The sequence below is a fragment of the Passer domesticus genome, unplaced genomic scaffold (assembly GCF_036417665.1).
Source record: "Passer domesticus isolate bPasDom1 unplaced genomic scaffold, bPasDom1.hap1 HAP1_SCAFFOLD_37, whole genome shotgun sequence".
Taxonomy (NCBI): domain Eukaryota; kingdom Metazoa; phylum Chordata; class Aves; order Passeriformes; family Passeridae; genus Passer; species Passer domesticus.
This window is the reverse complement of record NW_026990149.1, coordinates 3,753,391-3,767,261: the sequence shown is the minus strand read 5'-3', so window position 1 is coordinate 3,767,261 and position 13,871 is coordinate 3,753,391. Positions and strand designations below refer to the sequence as shown.

Genomic DNA, 13,871 nt, shown 5'->3' with positions numbered 1-13,871 from the left:
CCCAACAGGGATCACCAGCAGCATGGATCAGCGGGGCACTGCCCGCTGGGATCACTGGGGATCACACGGTGCGGAAGCCATGGGGAATGGAGCTGGAGCAGCGCATGAAACTCTTGCAGCAGGCGGGCACTTGCAGGGCTTCCCTTAGCGGTGGGTCTGTTGGTGTCTGGTCAAGGTAGAGCTCTGTGAGAAGCTCTTCCCACATTCTGGACACTGGAAGGGCCTCTCCCCAGTGTGGATGCGGCGGTGGGTGACGAGGCTGGAGTTGTGCTTGAAGCCCTTGCCGCAGTCGGGGCAGAGAAAGGGCCGCTCCTCCACGTGAATCCGCTGGTGTCTGAGAAGATGAGAGCTGCTCTGAAACCTCTTGCTGCATTGATCACACTGGTAGGGTTTCTCGCCGGTGTGGCTCCTCAGGTGGTAGATCAGGTGGGAGCGCTGGCAGAAGCTTCTCCCACACTGCCCACACTCATAGGGACGTTCACCGCTGTGGAGTCTTCTGTGGCAGATTAGGTAGGAGCTCTGGCTGAAGCTCTTGCCACACTCAGGACACTCATAGGGCCTCAGCCGGGTGTGGGTGTGCTGGTGGTTGATGAGGCTGAAGTTGTACTTGAAGCCTTTCCCACAGTCAGGGCAGCGGAAGGGCTTCTCATCCTTGTGAGTGCGCTGGTGCCTGAGGAGATTGGAGCTGGTCTGAAAGCTCTTCCTGCATTGATCACACTCGTAGGGCCTCTCCCTGCTGTGGCTCTTCAGGTGGACAATCAGGCAGAATGTCCGGCTGAAGCTCTTGCCACACTCCGCACACTCATAGGGCCTCTCCCCGCTGTGGCTCTTCAGGTGGACAACCAAGTTGGAGCTGTGGCTGAAGCTCTTCCCACACTGGTCACATACGTAGCGCTTCTCCCCCATGTGGATTCTCATGTGGCAGGTCAAGTCGACTCTCTGGCTGAAGCTCTCGCCACATTCCAAGCACTTGTGGGGCTTCTCCCCATCCTGGAGCTGCTCATGGAGCCCCAGCTCCGAGCTCCGGCCACCTCCCCGGCCCAGGGTGGGTCTTTCCTCCTCGCATCCCCGTGATCTGCGTTTGCAGCCCCTCCTGATGCGGGATCTCCGGGGATTTTCCTCCCCATCGGATTCCTGTGCCGTGGAGCTGCTGACAACGGCCTCTTCCACAAGGTTCTGCTGCAGGGATTTGTCCTGCCTGGTCTCCCTCCTCGGCTCGCTGCCTGGCGGAGGAAGGACAAGGAGAGGATGGGATTTGCCTCCGTGCCACAGGGAAGGACAAGGAGATCCCCCCAGCGCATCCCCGGCAGGACGGCCTTGGCAGCGAGGTTGCCCTGCAGCCGTGGGCCATGCTGGGCTAGGAGAAGGAGCAGGAGAGAGGGGGAAAGGGACAGTGACTTCCTCCTCACCTACCTGGGCCTCCCAGGCCATCTTCCTCTTCCTCACGGCCTTTTCCTCCTGCATCAGGCCAAGGTTTGCGAATGGGAAATCCTGCTTTGGGGAGAAACTAGGGATGAGCGCCTAGGGTTTGATGGTCCTGCTGCCTCGCCTCTCTTGCTTTGAAAAGACAAGTGTCTGCTAAGGCAGGAGGAGCCTCCCTTAAAATCAAAAATGTAAACCCCCTCCCTCTGAATTATTCGAATTTTGAAATTAAGGAGCTCTCAGGGAAAGATATAGGAGTAACAGCTCTTTGCTAGGAAAAATGAAATTAAAATGTAGTAGTAGAAAAAAACCTCTGACAGAGTCAGAATCCAACCTGACACCCTGTTAGTCAGGGTGTTTGTAGCAGTCCGGTGAAATGGTGGCTGCAGTCCTCCTGGAGGGACAGATGTGCTTCTCTTGAAGCAATGATCCTGCAGAAGGGTCTAGTTTTCCTCCAAAGGTCCACTGGTGGTGTAGCTAGGTGTAGCCTTCCTCAGGGAAGCCAGTGCAGAAGCAAAGCTGCTCCTCTGGGAATCCCGTGGGAAAAGCCTGACTGGGGTGTTCCAAATCTCAGATTATATCCAGGCAGGAATGCTTGGCTCCTCCCTCTGGGCAGAGCTTCTCACAATGGGATGATGTCATTTTTATCAGCCATGCAGTGAGGCTCAATGGCCCATTAGCAGATGATAATTGGGCAGTTTGCTTTATCTCTACCACAAGCCATCCTCCCTCTGGGGAGATATCATCAACAGCTTCACACCAGGGAGGGGCCCTACAAGTGCTGATAATTGGGCAGTTTTCTTTATCTCTGCCAGAAGCCATCCTCCCTCTGGGGAGATATCATCAGCAGCAGCTTCACATCAGGGAGGGGCCCTACAAGTGCCTGGAGTGTGGGAAGAGCTTCAGGCACACTTCCAATCTCTTCATTCACCATTGTGTGCACACTGGAGAGAGGCCCTACAAGTGCCTGGAATGTGGGAAGAGCTTCAGGTGGAGCTCCAGCCTCATCAAGCACCAGCGGCTGCACAGCGGGGAACAGCCCTGTGAGTGTGGGGAATGTGGGAAGAGCTTCAGCCAGAGCTCATGACTAGTTGAGCACCAGAGGATCCACACCGTGGAGAGGACCTATGATTGCCCTGACTGTGGGAAGAGGTTTCAAAGCAGCACCAATCTCCTCATACATCAGCGGACACACACAGGGGAGCGAGCCTTCAGCTGCCCTGACTGCGGCAAGGGCTTCAATCAAAGGGCTACCACCTCATCAGGCACCGGCACATCCACACTTGTAGGGGAGAAGCCCTACAAGTGTGAGGAACGTGGGATGAGCTTCAGACAGAGCTTCAACTTGGCCTCCCACCGGATGATCCATACTGGGGAGAGGCCCTTCCGTTGCCCCGACTGTGGCAAGGGCTTCACCCACAACTCCAAGCTTATGAGGCATCGGCGCATTCACACTGGGGAGAGGCCTTACGAGTGTGAGCAGTGTGGCAAGAGCTTCTCACAGAGCTCTAACTTGAGCAGACACCAAGAGAGCCACCAATAAGGGAAGCTCTTCCAGTGCTTCAACCTCGGGAAGAGCTTCCACTGCTGCAACTTCATCCCCCACTGGAGGATCCATGTTGGATGATCCACAGTGACCCACATTGGGCAGAGAGCTGGTGACCCACATTCCTCCAGATGATCCCCACTGGGTGGGGGGAAGGTGTTGGAGAGATTTCTTTTACTCCTTATTCACCTGCTCTGATGTTGTTGGTAATAAATGCAGTCCCCAGGCTGGGGTTTTTTCCTGTGCTGGTGATCAGGGCAGGATCACTCCCTGTCTCAATGCCTGGGCCTTTCCTCAGCCAGTCAGAAAAGTCACTAAAGAATTTTCAGCCAAGCAGAGCTTTTCTCACTGATAGCTGGCAGAGCCACAGTCTGGGGTGGGAAAGGTTAGAAAATTGGGGAAAAGGAAGGACAGCATCCTAGAACAGACTGAGCAGGGGCTGGGGATTGGTGGGGGATTGTGTGAAAGAGGTTGGGGAAGGGGCAAAAACCAGCATCTAGTGTTGGGATGGATGAACGTTTGACAAGAAAGTCTCACAGATATGGATGCTTGGCAGAAAGATTTTTGAATGTAGAATCTGAAGAAGGAGTAGGGTTGAAAGCAAGTTTGGATGTAGAAGAAAAGTGCTGAGCCAGTCTTGCTGGATAACTGAGAAGGCAAAGGCTATGTTAGTTAGAAGGGGTTTTTATGGCTCAGAGGAAAGGATAAAGCCACCTGAAAGAAGAAGATGTTTTACCAAGCAGAAGGATTCCACGGTCCAACAAGACAGCCGATTTGCAAGTAGAGAAAAGGTCTCAGAATTTTCCACTGCAAGAAAGCTGAAAAACTTCTAGCCTCAACTGTAACATACTAACTTCTAGTGATTGGAGAATAGTAACATGAATATGGTAATGATAGTAGTTAGGATAGGCTAGAGATAAAAGTGAAGGTATAGATTGGTTCTTATGGATTAAGATGCTCAGCAGGGAAAAGTATAGAATGCATTGTAAGCAAAATTCAAGGGTCTTCAGGCTGGACTCCAGCTGGAGCTGACAGCTGTAGACACAGGCTGTGTCACCCACGAGGCCGGAATGCTGTACAGTCTTGAATGGAATAAAGCGCATTTGAAGAGCCTCCTGGAGTCTTGCTGTGGCATTGGCATTTTCTGAAAAATCCCTTCAGCCAGGATTTTTCTCCTGGGAAGCTGAGAAGCCTCAGAGAAAAAGGAAAACAATAATGATCTCATTTGCTTCTCCTCTCTTTTGCTCATGTGGAATGTGTTTGGAGATGGTTGACCAACAGGTGATTGTTTCATTGGTTTCTGGTGGGAGTGTTTTCACTCATTGGCCAATCAAAGCCAAGCTGTGTGGAGACTCTTGAAAGAGTCACGAGTTTTTATTATTATCTTTTTAGCATTCTGTAAGTATCCTTTCTGTATTTTTTACTACAGGTTAGTATAGTATTTTTTAATCCATGATTGTACCATCAAATAATAAATTAGCCTTCTGAGAACATGGAGTCAGATTGATCATTCCCCTCAGCGGGGATGAATTTGGGGGTGAGGGTGGGCATGGAGACCTCCCTTCAGGACTGGATACCAGCTGGAAGAAGGGTTCAGGGCCCAGGGGGGGCAGATGGCGGGGTGGTGGGGGGAGTCCTGGAAAGATCCCGGAGGCCTTTGGTGCTCAGTACCAGAGCGCAAAGCCTGGGCCAGGGGTGCCTGGTGAGTCTAGGGTCCAGTGTTGATGCTTGGAGTGAGCCCAAGAGGTCTCCAATAGGACTGAGGGGGGTTCCACATGCTCAGTATCAGAGCTTGGAGCCTCTTGTGGGAGTGGTTGGTGGGTTGCTGGTACTGAGTCCTGGAGCTTGGAGTCTGGTGCGGGGGGTTGTGGTGTCCAGTGCTGGAGCTCGGAGCTTGTGCTGGCCACTTGGTGAGGGGAAGATGTGGGGTCCCAGAGCGGCGTGGAGTGGGAAAGGGTCAGGTTTGGAATCCTGACGTGAGGAGAAGGGGAAATTTAGAGTCCCCAAAATCCCCTGGAAAAGCTGAGGGTGGAGCGGAGCGGATTAGGATCCTCAGGTGGGGGGGGGGGGGGTGTTCAAATTTTTGGGTCCCCAGAATCCCGAGGGGGACACACAGAAGGGGACAGGGACACATAGGGGAGATGGGGACAGGGACTCAGATGGGAGACAGGGACACGTGGGGCAGGACAGGGATGCACAGAGGGGTCAGAGTGAGGCACAGTGGGGAGTAGGGAGATATGAAGGGGAGGGGACACCTGGGTGCCAGCAGGACACTCATCAGGGGACAATGTTTCCACAGGTGTGGGGATGCTGCCATCAGGATGCCTGTGGTGGCACGCAGCATGGGGCCACATGACCCTGCAGGTGACAGTGAGCCTTGGCCTTTGCCCAGCCTGTCTCCAGGGGTGGTTGGGGTCCCCAGAGCATGATGGCCTTGGCACACCCTGGTGGCTGTCACTTGCTTCTGGGCCACTTGTCACCAGCTGATCGAGGTCCCCGTCCTGCCCTGGTAGGGGGCTGACATTGGGCCGGGACACTGCGGTGATGACAGTGGAGACAGGGTGGCAGGAACTGCATTGGACAGCGTTTGGCCGTGGCCGAGATGACAGCGCTGATGGCACTGTGGTGGCACAGGTGGTGGCATTGATGATGTCCCAGTTCACGTGTTCCCCACATTCCCATCCACGGCCATGTCTCCCCATGTCCCCACCCAGGTCATTTTGTCCTACAGGTCTCCATCTACGCCTGAGTTCAACAGCTTTATTTCCAGGCCAGTTTCAGGTCTTTGCAAGGGAAACCTTTTTGTTTCAAGAGCAAAACAAAAGGATTTACCTGTCCCTGCCAGCAGAGCATCCACATGCTTGGGTGGTGGCAAGAAGCTTTATTGGGGAGGGACTTCCACCCCAGCGTCTCCAAAATTTTGGGTGTTGCCCCAGTCCATCCCCTTTTGGATGTGTAAGATGCCCATGGGCCAGAGAGAATTAAAAAGATGGATTTATGTTGCAGACGACCTCCAAGGCCATGCAGTGTTGCTTGATGACAGCAGAAGATGGAAAAAGTGAGATTTTTGTGGGGCCAGAAGTCAACACATCCACTCTCCACGGTGGATTTCTGATGTTGGTCTGTGGGTGTGTGGGGGTGCCCACAGGGAGCCAGGAGGAGGTGGAGCCTCGCAGGCATGTGACTTCCCAACAGGGATCACCAGCAGCATGGATCAGCGGGGCACTGCCCGCTGGGATCACTGGGGATCACACGGTGCGGAAGCCATGGGGAATGGAGCTGGAGCAGCGCATGAAACTCTTGCAGCAGGCGGGCACTTGCAGGGCTTCCCTTAGCGGTGGGTCTGTTGGTGTCTGGTCAAGGTAGAGCTCTGTGAGAAGCTCTTCCCACATTCTGGACACTGGAAGGGCCTCTCCCCAGTGTGGATGCGGCGGTGGGTGACGAGGCTGGAGTTGTGCTTGAAGCCCTTGCCGCAGTCGGGGCAGAGAAAGGGCTGCTCCTCCACGTGAATCCGCTGGTGTCTGAGAAGATGAGAGCTGCTCTGAAACCTCTTGCTGCATTGATCACACTGGTAGGGTTTCTCGCCGGTGTGGCTCCTCAGGTGGTAGATCAGGTGGGAGCGCTGGCAGAAGCTTCTCCCACACTGCCCACACTCATAGGGACGTTCACCGCTGTGGAGTCTCCTGTGGCAGATTAGGTAGGAGCTCTGGCTGAAGCTCTTGCCACACTCAGGACACTCATAGGGTCTCAGCCGGGTGTGGGTGTGCTGGTGGTTGATGAGGCTGAAGTTGTACTTGAAGCCTTTCCCACAGTCAGGGCAGCGGAAGGGCTTCTCATCCTTGTGAGTGCGCTGGTGCCTGAGGAGATTGGAGCTGGTCTGAAAGCTCTTCCTGCATTGATCACACTCGTAGGGCCTCTCCCTGCTGTGGCTCTTCAGGTGGACAATCAGGCAGAATGTCCGGCTGAAGCTCTTGCCACACTCCGCACACTCATAGGGCCTCTCCCCGCTGTGGCTCTTCAGGTGGACAACCAAGTTGGAGCTGTGGCTGAAGCTCTTCCCACACTGGTCACATACGTAGCGCTTCTCCCCCATGTGGATTCTCATGTGGCAGGTCAAGTCGACTCTCTGGCTGAAGCTCTCGCCACATTCCCAGCACTTGTGGGGCTTCTCCCCATCCTGGAGCTGCTCATGGAGCCCCAGCTCCGAGCTCCGGCCACCTCCCCGGCCCAGGGTGGGTCTTTCCTCCTCGCATCCCCGTGATCTGCGTTTGCAGCCCCTCCTGATGCGGGATCTCCGGGGATTTTCCTCCCCATCGGATTCCTGTGCCGTGGAGCTGCTGAAAACGGCCTCTTCCACCAGGTTCTGCTGCAGGGATTTGTCCTGCCTGGTCTCCCTCCTCGGCTCGCTGCCTGGCGGAGGAAGGACAAGGAGAGGATGGGATTTGCCTCCGTGCCACAGGGAAGGACAAGGAGATCCCCCCAGCGCATCCCCGGCAGTACGGCTTGGCAGCGAGGTTGCCCTGCAGCCGTGGGCCATGCTGGGCTAGGAGAAGGAGCAGGAGAGAGGGGGAAAGGGACAGTGACTTCCTCCTCACCTACCTGGGCCTCCCAGGCCATCTTCCTCTTCCTCACGGCCTTTTCCTCCTGCATCAGGCCAAGGTTTGCGAATGGGAAATCCTGCTTTGGGGAGAAACTAGGGATGAGCGCCTAGGGTTTGATGGTCCTGCTGCCTCTCTTGCTTTGAAAAGACAAGTGTCTGCTAAGGCAGGAGGAGCCTCCCTTAAAATCAAAAATTTAAACCCCCTCCCTCTGAATTATTCGAATTTTGAAATTAAGGAGCTCTCAGGGAAAGATATAGGACTAACAGCTCTTTGCTAGGAAAAATGAAATTAAAATGTAGTAGTAGAAAAAAAGCTCTGACAGGGTCAGAATCCAACCTGACACCCTGTTAGTCAGGGTGTTTGTAGCAGTCCGATGAAATGGTGGCTGCAGTCCTCTTGGAGGGACAGATGTGCTTCTCTTGAAGCAATGATCCTGCAGAAGGGTCTAGTTTTCCTCCAAAGGTCCACTGGTGGTGTAGCTAGGTGTAGCCTTCCTCTGGGAAGCCAGTGCAGAAGCAAAGCTGCTCCTCTGGGAATCCCGTGGGAAAAGCCTGACTGGGGTGTTCCAAATCTCAGCTTATATCCAGGCAGGAATGCTTGGCTCCTCCCTCTGGGCAGAGCTTCTCACAATGGGATGATGTCATTTTTATCAGCCATGCAGCGAGGCTCAATGGCCCATTAACAGATGATAATTGGGCAGTTTGCTTTATCTCTACCACAAGCCATCCTCCCTCTGGGGAGATAGCAGCAGCAGCAGCTTCACACCAGGGAGGGGCCCTACAAGTGCCTGGAGTGTGGGAAGAGCTTCAGGCACACTTCCAATCTCTTCATTCACCATTGTGTGCACACTGGAGAGAGGCCCTACAAGTGCCTGGAATGTGGGAAGAGCTTCAGCCAGAGCTCATGACTAGTTGAGCACCAGAGGATCCACACCGTGGAGAGGACCTATGATTGCCCTGACGGTGGGAAGAGGTTTCAAAGCAGCACCAATCTCCTCATACATCAGCGGACACACACAGGGGAGCGAGCCTTCAGCTGCCCTGACTGCGGCAAGGGCTTCAATCAAAGGGCTACCACCTCATCAGGCACCGGCACATCCACACTTGTAGGGGAGAAGCCCTACAAGTGTGAGGAACGTGGGATGAGCTTCAGACAGAGCTTCAACTTGGCCTCCCACCGGATGATCCATACTGGGGAGAGGCCCTTCCGTTGCCCCGACTGTGGCAAGGGCTTCACCCACAACTCCAAGCTCATGAGGCACTGGGGCATCCACACTGGGGAGAGGCCCTACGAGTGTGAGCAGTGTGGCAAGAGCTTCTCACAGAGCTCTAACTTGAGCAGACACCAAGAGAGCCACCAATAAGGGAAGCTCTTCCAGTGCTTCAACCTCGGGAAGAGCTTCCACTGCTGCAACTTCATCCCCCACTGGAGGATCCATGTTGGATGATCCACAGTGACCCACATTGGGCAGAGAGCTGGTGACCCACATTCCTCCAGATGATCCCCACTGGGTGGGGGGAAGGTGTTGGAGAGATTTCTTTCACTCCTTATTCACCTGCTCTGATGTTGTTGGTAATAAATGCAGTCCCCAGGCTGGGGTTTTTTCCTGTGCTGGTGATCAGGGCAGGATCTCTCCCTGTCTCAATGCCTGGGCCTTTCCTCAGCCAGTCAGAAAAGTCACTAAAGAATTTTCAGCCAAGCAGAGCTTTTCTCACTGATAGCTGGCAGAGCCACAGTCTGGGGTGGGAAAGGTTAGAAAATTGGGGAAAAGGAAGGACAGCATCCTAGAACAGACTGAGCAGGGGCTGGGGATTGGAGGGGGATTGTGTGAAAGAGGTTGGGGAAGGGGCAAAAACCAGCATCTAGTGTTGGGATGGATGAACGTTTGACAAGAAAGTCTCACAGGTATGGATGCTTGGCAGAAAGAGTTTTGAATGTAGAATCTGAAGAAGGAGTAGGGTTGAAAGCAAGTTTGGATGTAGAAGAAAAGTGCTGAGCCAGTCTTGCTGGATAACTGAGAAGGCAAAGGCTATGTTAGTTAGAAGGGGTTTTTATGGCTCAGAGGAAAGGATAAAGCCACCTGAAAGAAGAAGATGTTTTACCAAGCAGAAGGATTCCACAGTCCAACAAGACAGCCGATTTGCAAGGAGAGAAAAGGTCTCAGAATTTTCCACTGCAAGAAAGCTGAAAAACTTCTAGCCTCAACTGTAACATACTGACTTCTAGTGATTGGAGAATAGTAACATGAATATGGTAATGATAGTAGTTAGGATAGGCTAGAGATAAAAGTGAAGGTATAGATTGGTTCTTATGGATTAAGATGCTCAGCAGGGAAAAGTATAGAATGCATTGTACGCAAAATTCAAGGGTCTTCAGGCTGGACTCCAGCTGGAGCTGACAGCTGTAGACACAGGCTGTGTCACCCACGAGGCCGGACTGCTGTACAGTCTTGAATGGAATAAAGCGCATTTGAAGAGCCTCCTGGAGTCTTGCTGTGGCATTTGCATTTTCTGAAAAATCCCTTCAGCCAGGATTTTTCTTCTGGGAAGCTGAGAAGCCTCAGAGAAAAAGGAAAACAATAATGATCTCATTTGCTTCTCCTCTCTTTTGCTCATGTGGAATGTGTTTGGAGATGGTTGACCAACAGGTGATTGTTTCATTGGTTTCTGGTGGGAGTGTTTTCACTCATTGGCCAATCAAAGCCAAGCTGTGTGGAGACTCTTGAAAGAGTCACAAGTTTTTATTATTATCTTTTTAGCATTCTGTAAGTATCCTTTCTGTATTTTTTACTACAGGTTAGTATAGTATTTTTTAATCCATGATTGTACCATCAAATAATAAATTCGCCTTCTGAGAACATGGAGTCAGATTGATGATTCCCCTCAGCGGGGTGAATTTGGGGGTGAGGGTGGGCATGGAGACCTCCCTTCAGGACTGGATACCAGCTGGAAGAAGGGTTCAGGGCCCAGGGGGGCAGATGGCGGGGTGGTGGGGGGAGTCCTGGGAAGATCCCGGAGGCCTTTGGTGCTCAGTACCAGAGCGCAAAGCCCGGGCCAGGGGTGCCTGGTGAGTCTAGGGTCCAGTGTTGATGCTTGGAGTGAACCCAAGAGGTCTCCAGTAGGTCTGAGAGGGGTTCCAGATGCTCAGTATCAGAGCTTGGAGACTCTTGTGGGGGTGGTTGGTGGGTTGCTTGTATTCAGTCCTGGAGCTTGGAGCCTGGTGCGGGGGGTTGTGGTGCCCAGTGCTGGAGCTCGGAGCTTGTGCTGGCCACTTGGTGAGGGGAAGATGTGGGGTCCCAGAGCGGCGTGGAGTGGGAAAGGGTCAGGTTTGGAATCCTGACGTGAGGAGAAGGGGAAATTTAGAGTCCCCAAAATCCCCTGGAAAAGCTGAGGGTGGAGCAGAGGGGATTAGGATCCTCAGGTCGGGGGTGGTGTTCAATTTTTGGGGTCCCCAAAATCCCCTGAGATAGGAAGGGGTTGTCTCGATCTTTCTGGGTGTGTCTCAGGAAGCCCAGCCAGCTCCGGATCAGCAGAAAATGTACATGACGAATGTGTGAACAGCTTCAGCCACAGCTCCAACTTGGTTGTTCACCTGAAGAGCCACAGCGGAAGAGACTTCTGTACAACTCCAAATCCGGACTGTGGGAAAGGCTTCAAGTACAACTCCAGCCTCATCAGCCACCAGCACACCCACACCCGGCTGAGGCCCTATGAGTGTCCCGAGTGTGGCAAGAGCTTCAGCCAGAGCTCCTACCTAATCTGCCACAGGAGACTCCACAGCGGTGAACGTCCCTATGAGTGTGGGCAGTGTGGGAGAAGCTTCTGCCAGCGCTCCCACCTGATCTACCACCTGAGGAGCCACACCGGCGAGAAGCCCTACCAGTGTGATCAATGCAGCAAGAGGTTTCAGAGCAGCTCTCATCTTCTCAGACACCAGCGGATTCACGTGGAGGAGCGGCCCTTTCTCTGCCCCGACTGCGGCAAGGGCTTCAAGCACAACTCCAGCCTCGTCACCCACCGCCGCATCCACACTGGGGAGAGGCCCTTCCAGTGTCCAGAATGTGGGAAGAGCTTCTCACAGAGCTCTACCTTGACCAGACACCAACAGACCCACCACTAAGGGAAGCCCTGCAAGTGCCCGCCTGCTGCAAGAGTTTCATGCGCTGCTCCAGCTCCATTCCCCATGGCTTCCGCACCGTGTGATCCCCAGTGATCCCAGCGGGCAGTGCCCCGCTGATCCATGCTGCTGGTGATCCCTGTTGGGAAGTCACCTGCCTGCGAGGCTCCACCTCCTCCTGGCTCCCTGTGGGCACCCCCACACATCCACAGACCAACATCAGAAATCCACTGTGGAGAGTGGATGTGTTGACTTCTGGCCCCACAAAAATCTCACTTTTTCCATCTTCTGCTCTCATCAAGCAACACTGCATGGCCTTGGAGGTCGTCTGCAACATAAATCCATCTTTTTAATTCTCTCTGGCCCATGGGCATCTTACACATCCAAAAGGGGATGGACTGGGGCAACACCCAAAATTTTGGAGACGCTGGGGTGGAAGTCCCTCCCCAATAAAGCTTCTTGCCACCACCCAAGCATGTGGATGCTCTGCTGGCAGGGACAGGTAAATGCTTTTGTTTTGGTCTTGAAACAAAAAGGTTTCCCTTGCAAAGACCTGAAACTGGCCTAGAAATAAAGGTGTTGAACTCAGGCGTAGATGGAGACCTGTAGGACACAATGACCTGGGTGGGGACATGGGGACACATGGGGAGACATGGCCGTGGATGGGAATGTGGGGAACACGTGAACTGGGACATCATCAATGCCACCACCTGTGCCACCACAGTGCCATCAGCGCTGTCATCTCGGCCACGGCCAAACGCTGTCCAATGCAGTTCCTGCCACCCTGTCTCCACTGTCATCACCGCAGTGTCCCGGCCCAATGTCACCCCCCTACCAGGGCAGGACGGGGACCTCGATCAGCTGGTGACAAGTGGCCCAGAAGCAAGTGACAGCCACCAGGGTGTCCCAAGGCCATCATGCTCTGGGGACCCCAACCCCCCCTGGAGACAGGCTGGGCAAAGGCCAAGGCTCACTGTCACCTGCAGGGTCATGTGGCCCCATGCTGCGTGCCACCACAGGCATCCTGATGGCAGCATCCCCACACCTGTGGAAACATTGTCCCTCGATGAGTCTCCTGGTGGCATCCAGGTGTCCCCTCCCCTTCATATCTCCCTACTCCCCACTGTGCCTCACTCTGACCCCTCTGTGCATCCCTGTCCTGCCCCACGTGTCCCTGTCTCCCATCTGAGTCCCTGTCCCCACCTCCCCTATGTGTCCCTGTCCCCTTCTCTGTGTCCCCCTCCCTCCTCTTATGTCTCTGTGTCCTGCCCTCAGCAGCTCCAAATTCTCTCATGTCCCGGGGCTGTGTCCTTCAGGGTGTCCCTGTGTCTCTCAGGCCCCGTGTCCCTCAAGGCCTCACCCTGTCCCTCAGCATGCTCCCGTGGCTGCTCCTGGCGCTGAGCATCTGTGCCCATCCTGGCACAGCTAGGGACACGCCACAAAAACCCGCGGCATCCCACACACACACCCTTTTTCCTCTGATTTTCGCTCCTTCCTCCTCCATTTTGGCTCCATTCCCCCTCTTTTGGCTCCCACATCAAACCACCCCAAAACCCCCCAAAATTTCCCAAAATGGGAATCCCCTGCCACAGGTCCCACTTGCTGGCCAGGACTGAAGATGCCAAAACCCTTCAAAATTCATCATGGATGCCAAAAATCCATCTGGAGGACAATCCTGCGGTGTCGTCCCGCCACCCTGCTTCCTCCTCCTATTTCTCATCTCCCCTTCTGTCTTGTGGACATTTGGGGATTGCCCTCCTCACCTTCCTGGGCTGTCCCCCATTTCCCTCCATCCTTGGGGACATCCTGGAGTGTCCCTTAATCACTTGGGGACAGTCTCGGGCTGTTCCCCCTCCCTGCCTAGTGTGACCGCCCTCACCCTCCCTGCCCTAGGGACATTTGGGAACATCCCCCTTACCCAGGTATGGCTTCTGGGGGTCCCTGGCCAGCTGCACAGCCACGGCCAGGCTGATGCCCGAGGAGCAGCTGGTGACAAGGACGGTGTACAGCAGGGGAACGGCCATGGTGTCACCTCCCCCGCCCGGGCAAAGGCTCTTAACGGCATCAGCACTCATGTGGCACCAGTACTGGGCTTAGGATGGGGGAGGACAAAAGGGGGTGACACCCTGGAATGTCCCCAACATGGTGGGGGTAGAAAGGGGCAACTCCCCATTGGCTGCCTCAGG

The 13,871-nt window shown here is 54.3% G+C and overlaps 2 protein-coding genes across 2 annotated transcripts in view; one reads left to right on the top strand and one right to left on the bottom strand.

Moving 5' to 3' along the window:
- Nucleotides 1-7,191, bottom strand: part of LOC135292574 (uncharacterized) — a 98,206-nt gene extending 91,015 nt beyond the window's left edge. The window contains exons 1-3 of the mRNA XM_064406739.1: nucleotides 6,306-7,191; nucleotides 644-990; nucleotides 151-559 (exon numbers count right to left, since the gene is read on the bottom strand). Of these exons, the coding sequence (XP_064262809.1) occupies nucleotides 151-559; nucleotides 644-990; nucleotides 6,306-7,073 (1,524 nt within the window). The 5' untranslated portion in view covers nucleotides 7,074-7,191. The remainder of the gene's footprint in view (nucleotides 1-150; nucleotides 560-643; nucleotides 991-6,305) is intronic.
- A 1,519-nt stretch (nucleotides 7,192-8,710) lies between these two features.
- On the top strand, nucleotides 8,711-11,688 carry LOC135292538 (zinc finger protein ZFP2-like). Its single transcript, XM_064406728.1, has 2 exons — nucleotides 8,711-8,876; nucleotides 11,075-11,688. Exons 1-2 carry the CDS (start codon nucleotides 8,711-8,713, stop codon nucleotides 11,686-11,688), a joined length of 780 nt encoding a protein of 259 aa, XP_064262798.1.
- The last annotated feature ends 2,183 nt before the right edge of the window (nucleotides 11,689-13,871 follow it).

What these genes read in the sequence shown, in the direction of transcription:
- LOC135292538 (XM_064406728.1), top strand. Translation starts at nt 8,711, where the DNA reads ATGAGCTTCAGACAGAGCTTCAACTTGGCCTCCCACCGGATGATCCAT. An exon ending in CTACGAGTGTGAGCAGTGTG is followed by an intron (nt 8,877 to 11,074) that starts GCAAGAGCTTCT and finishes GGTGTGTCTCAG; the next exon opens with GAAGCCCAGCCAGCTCCGGA.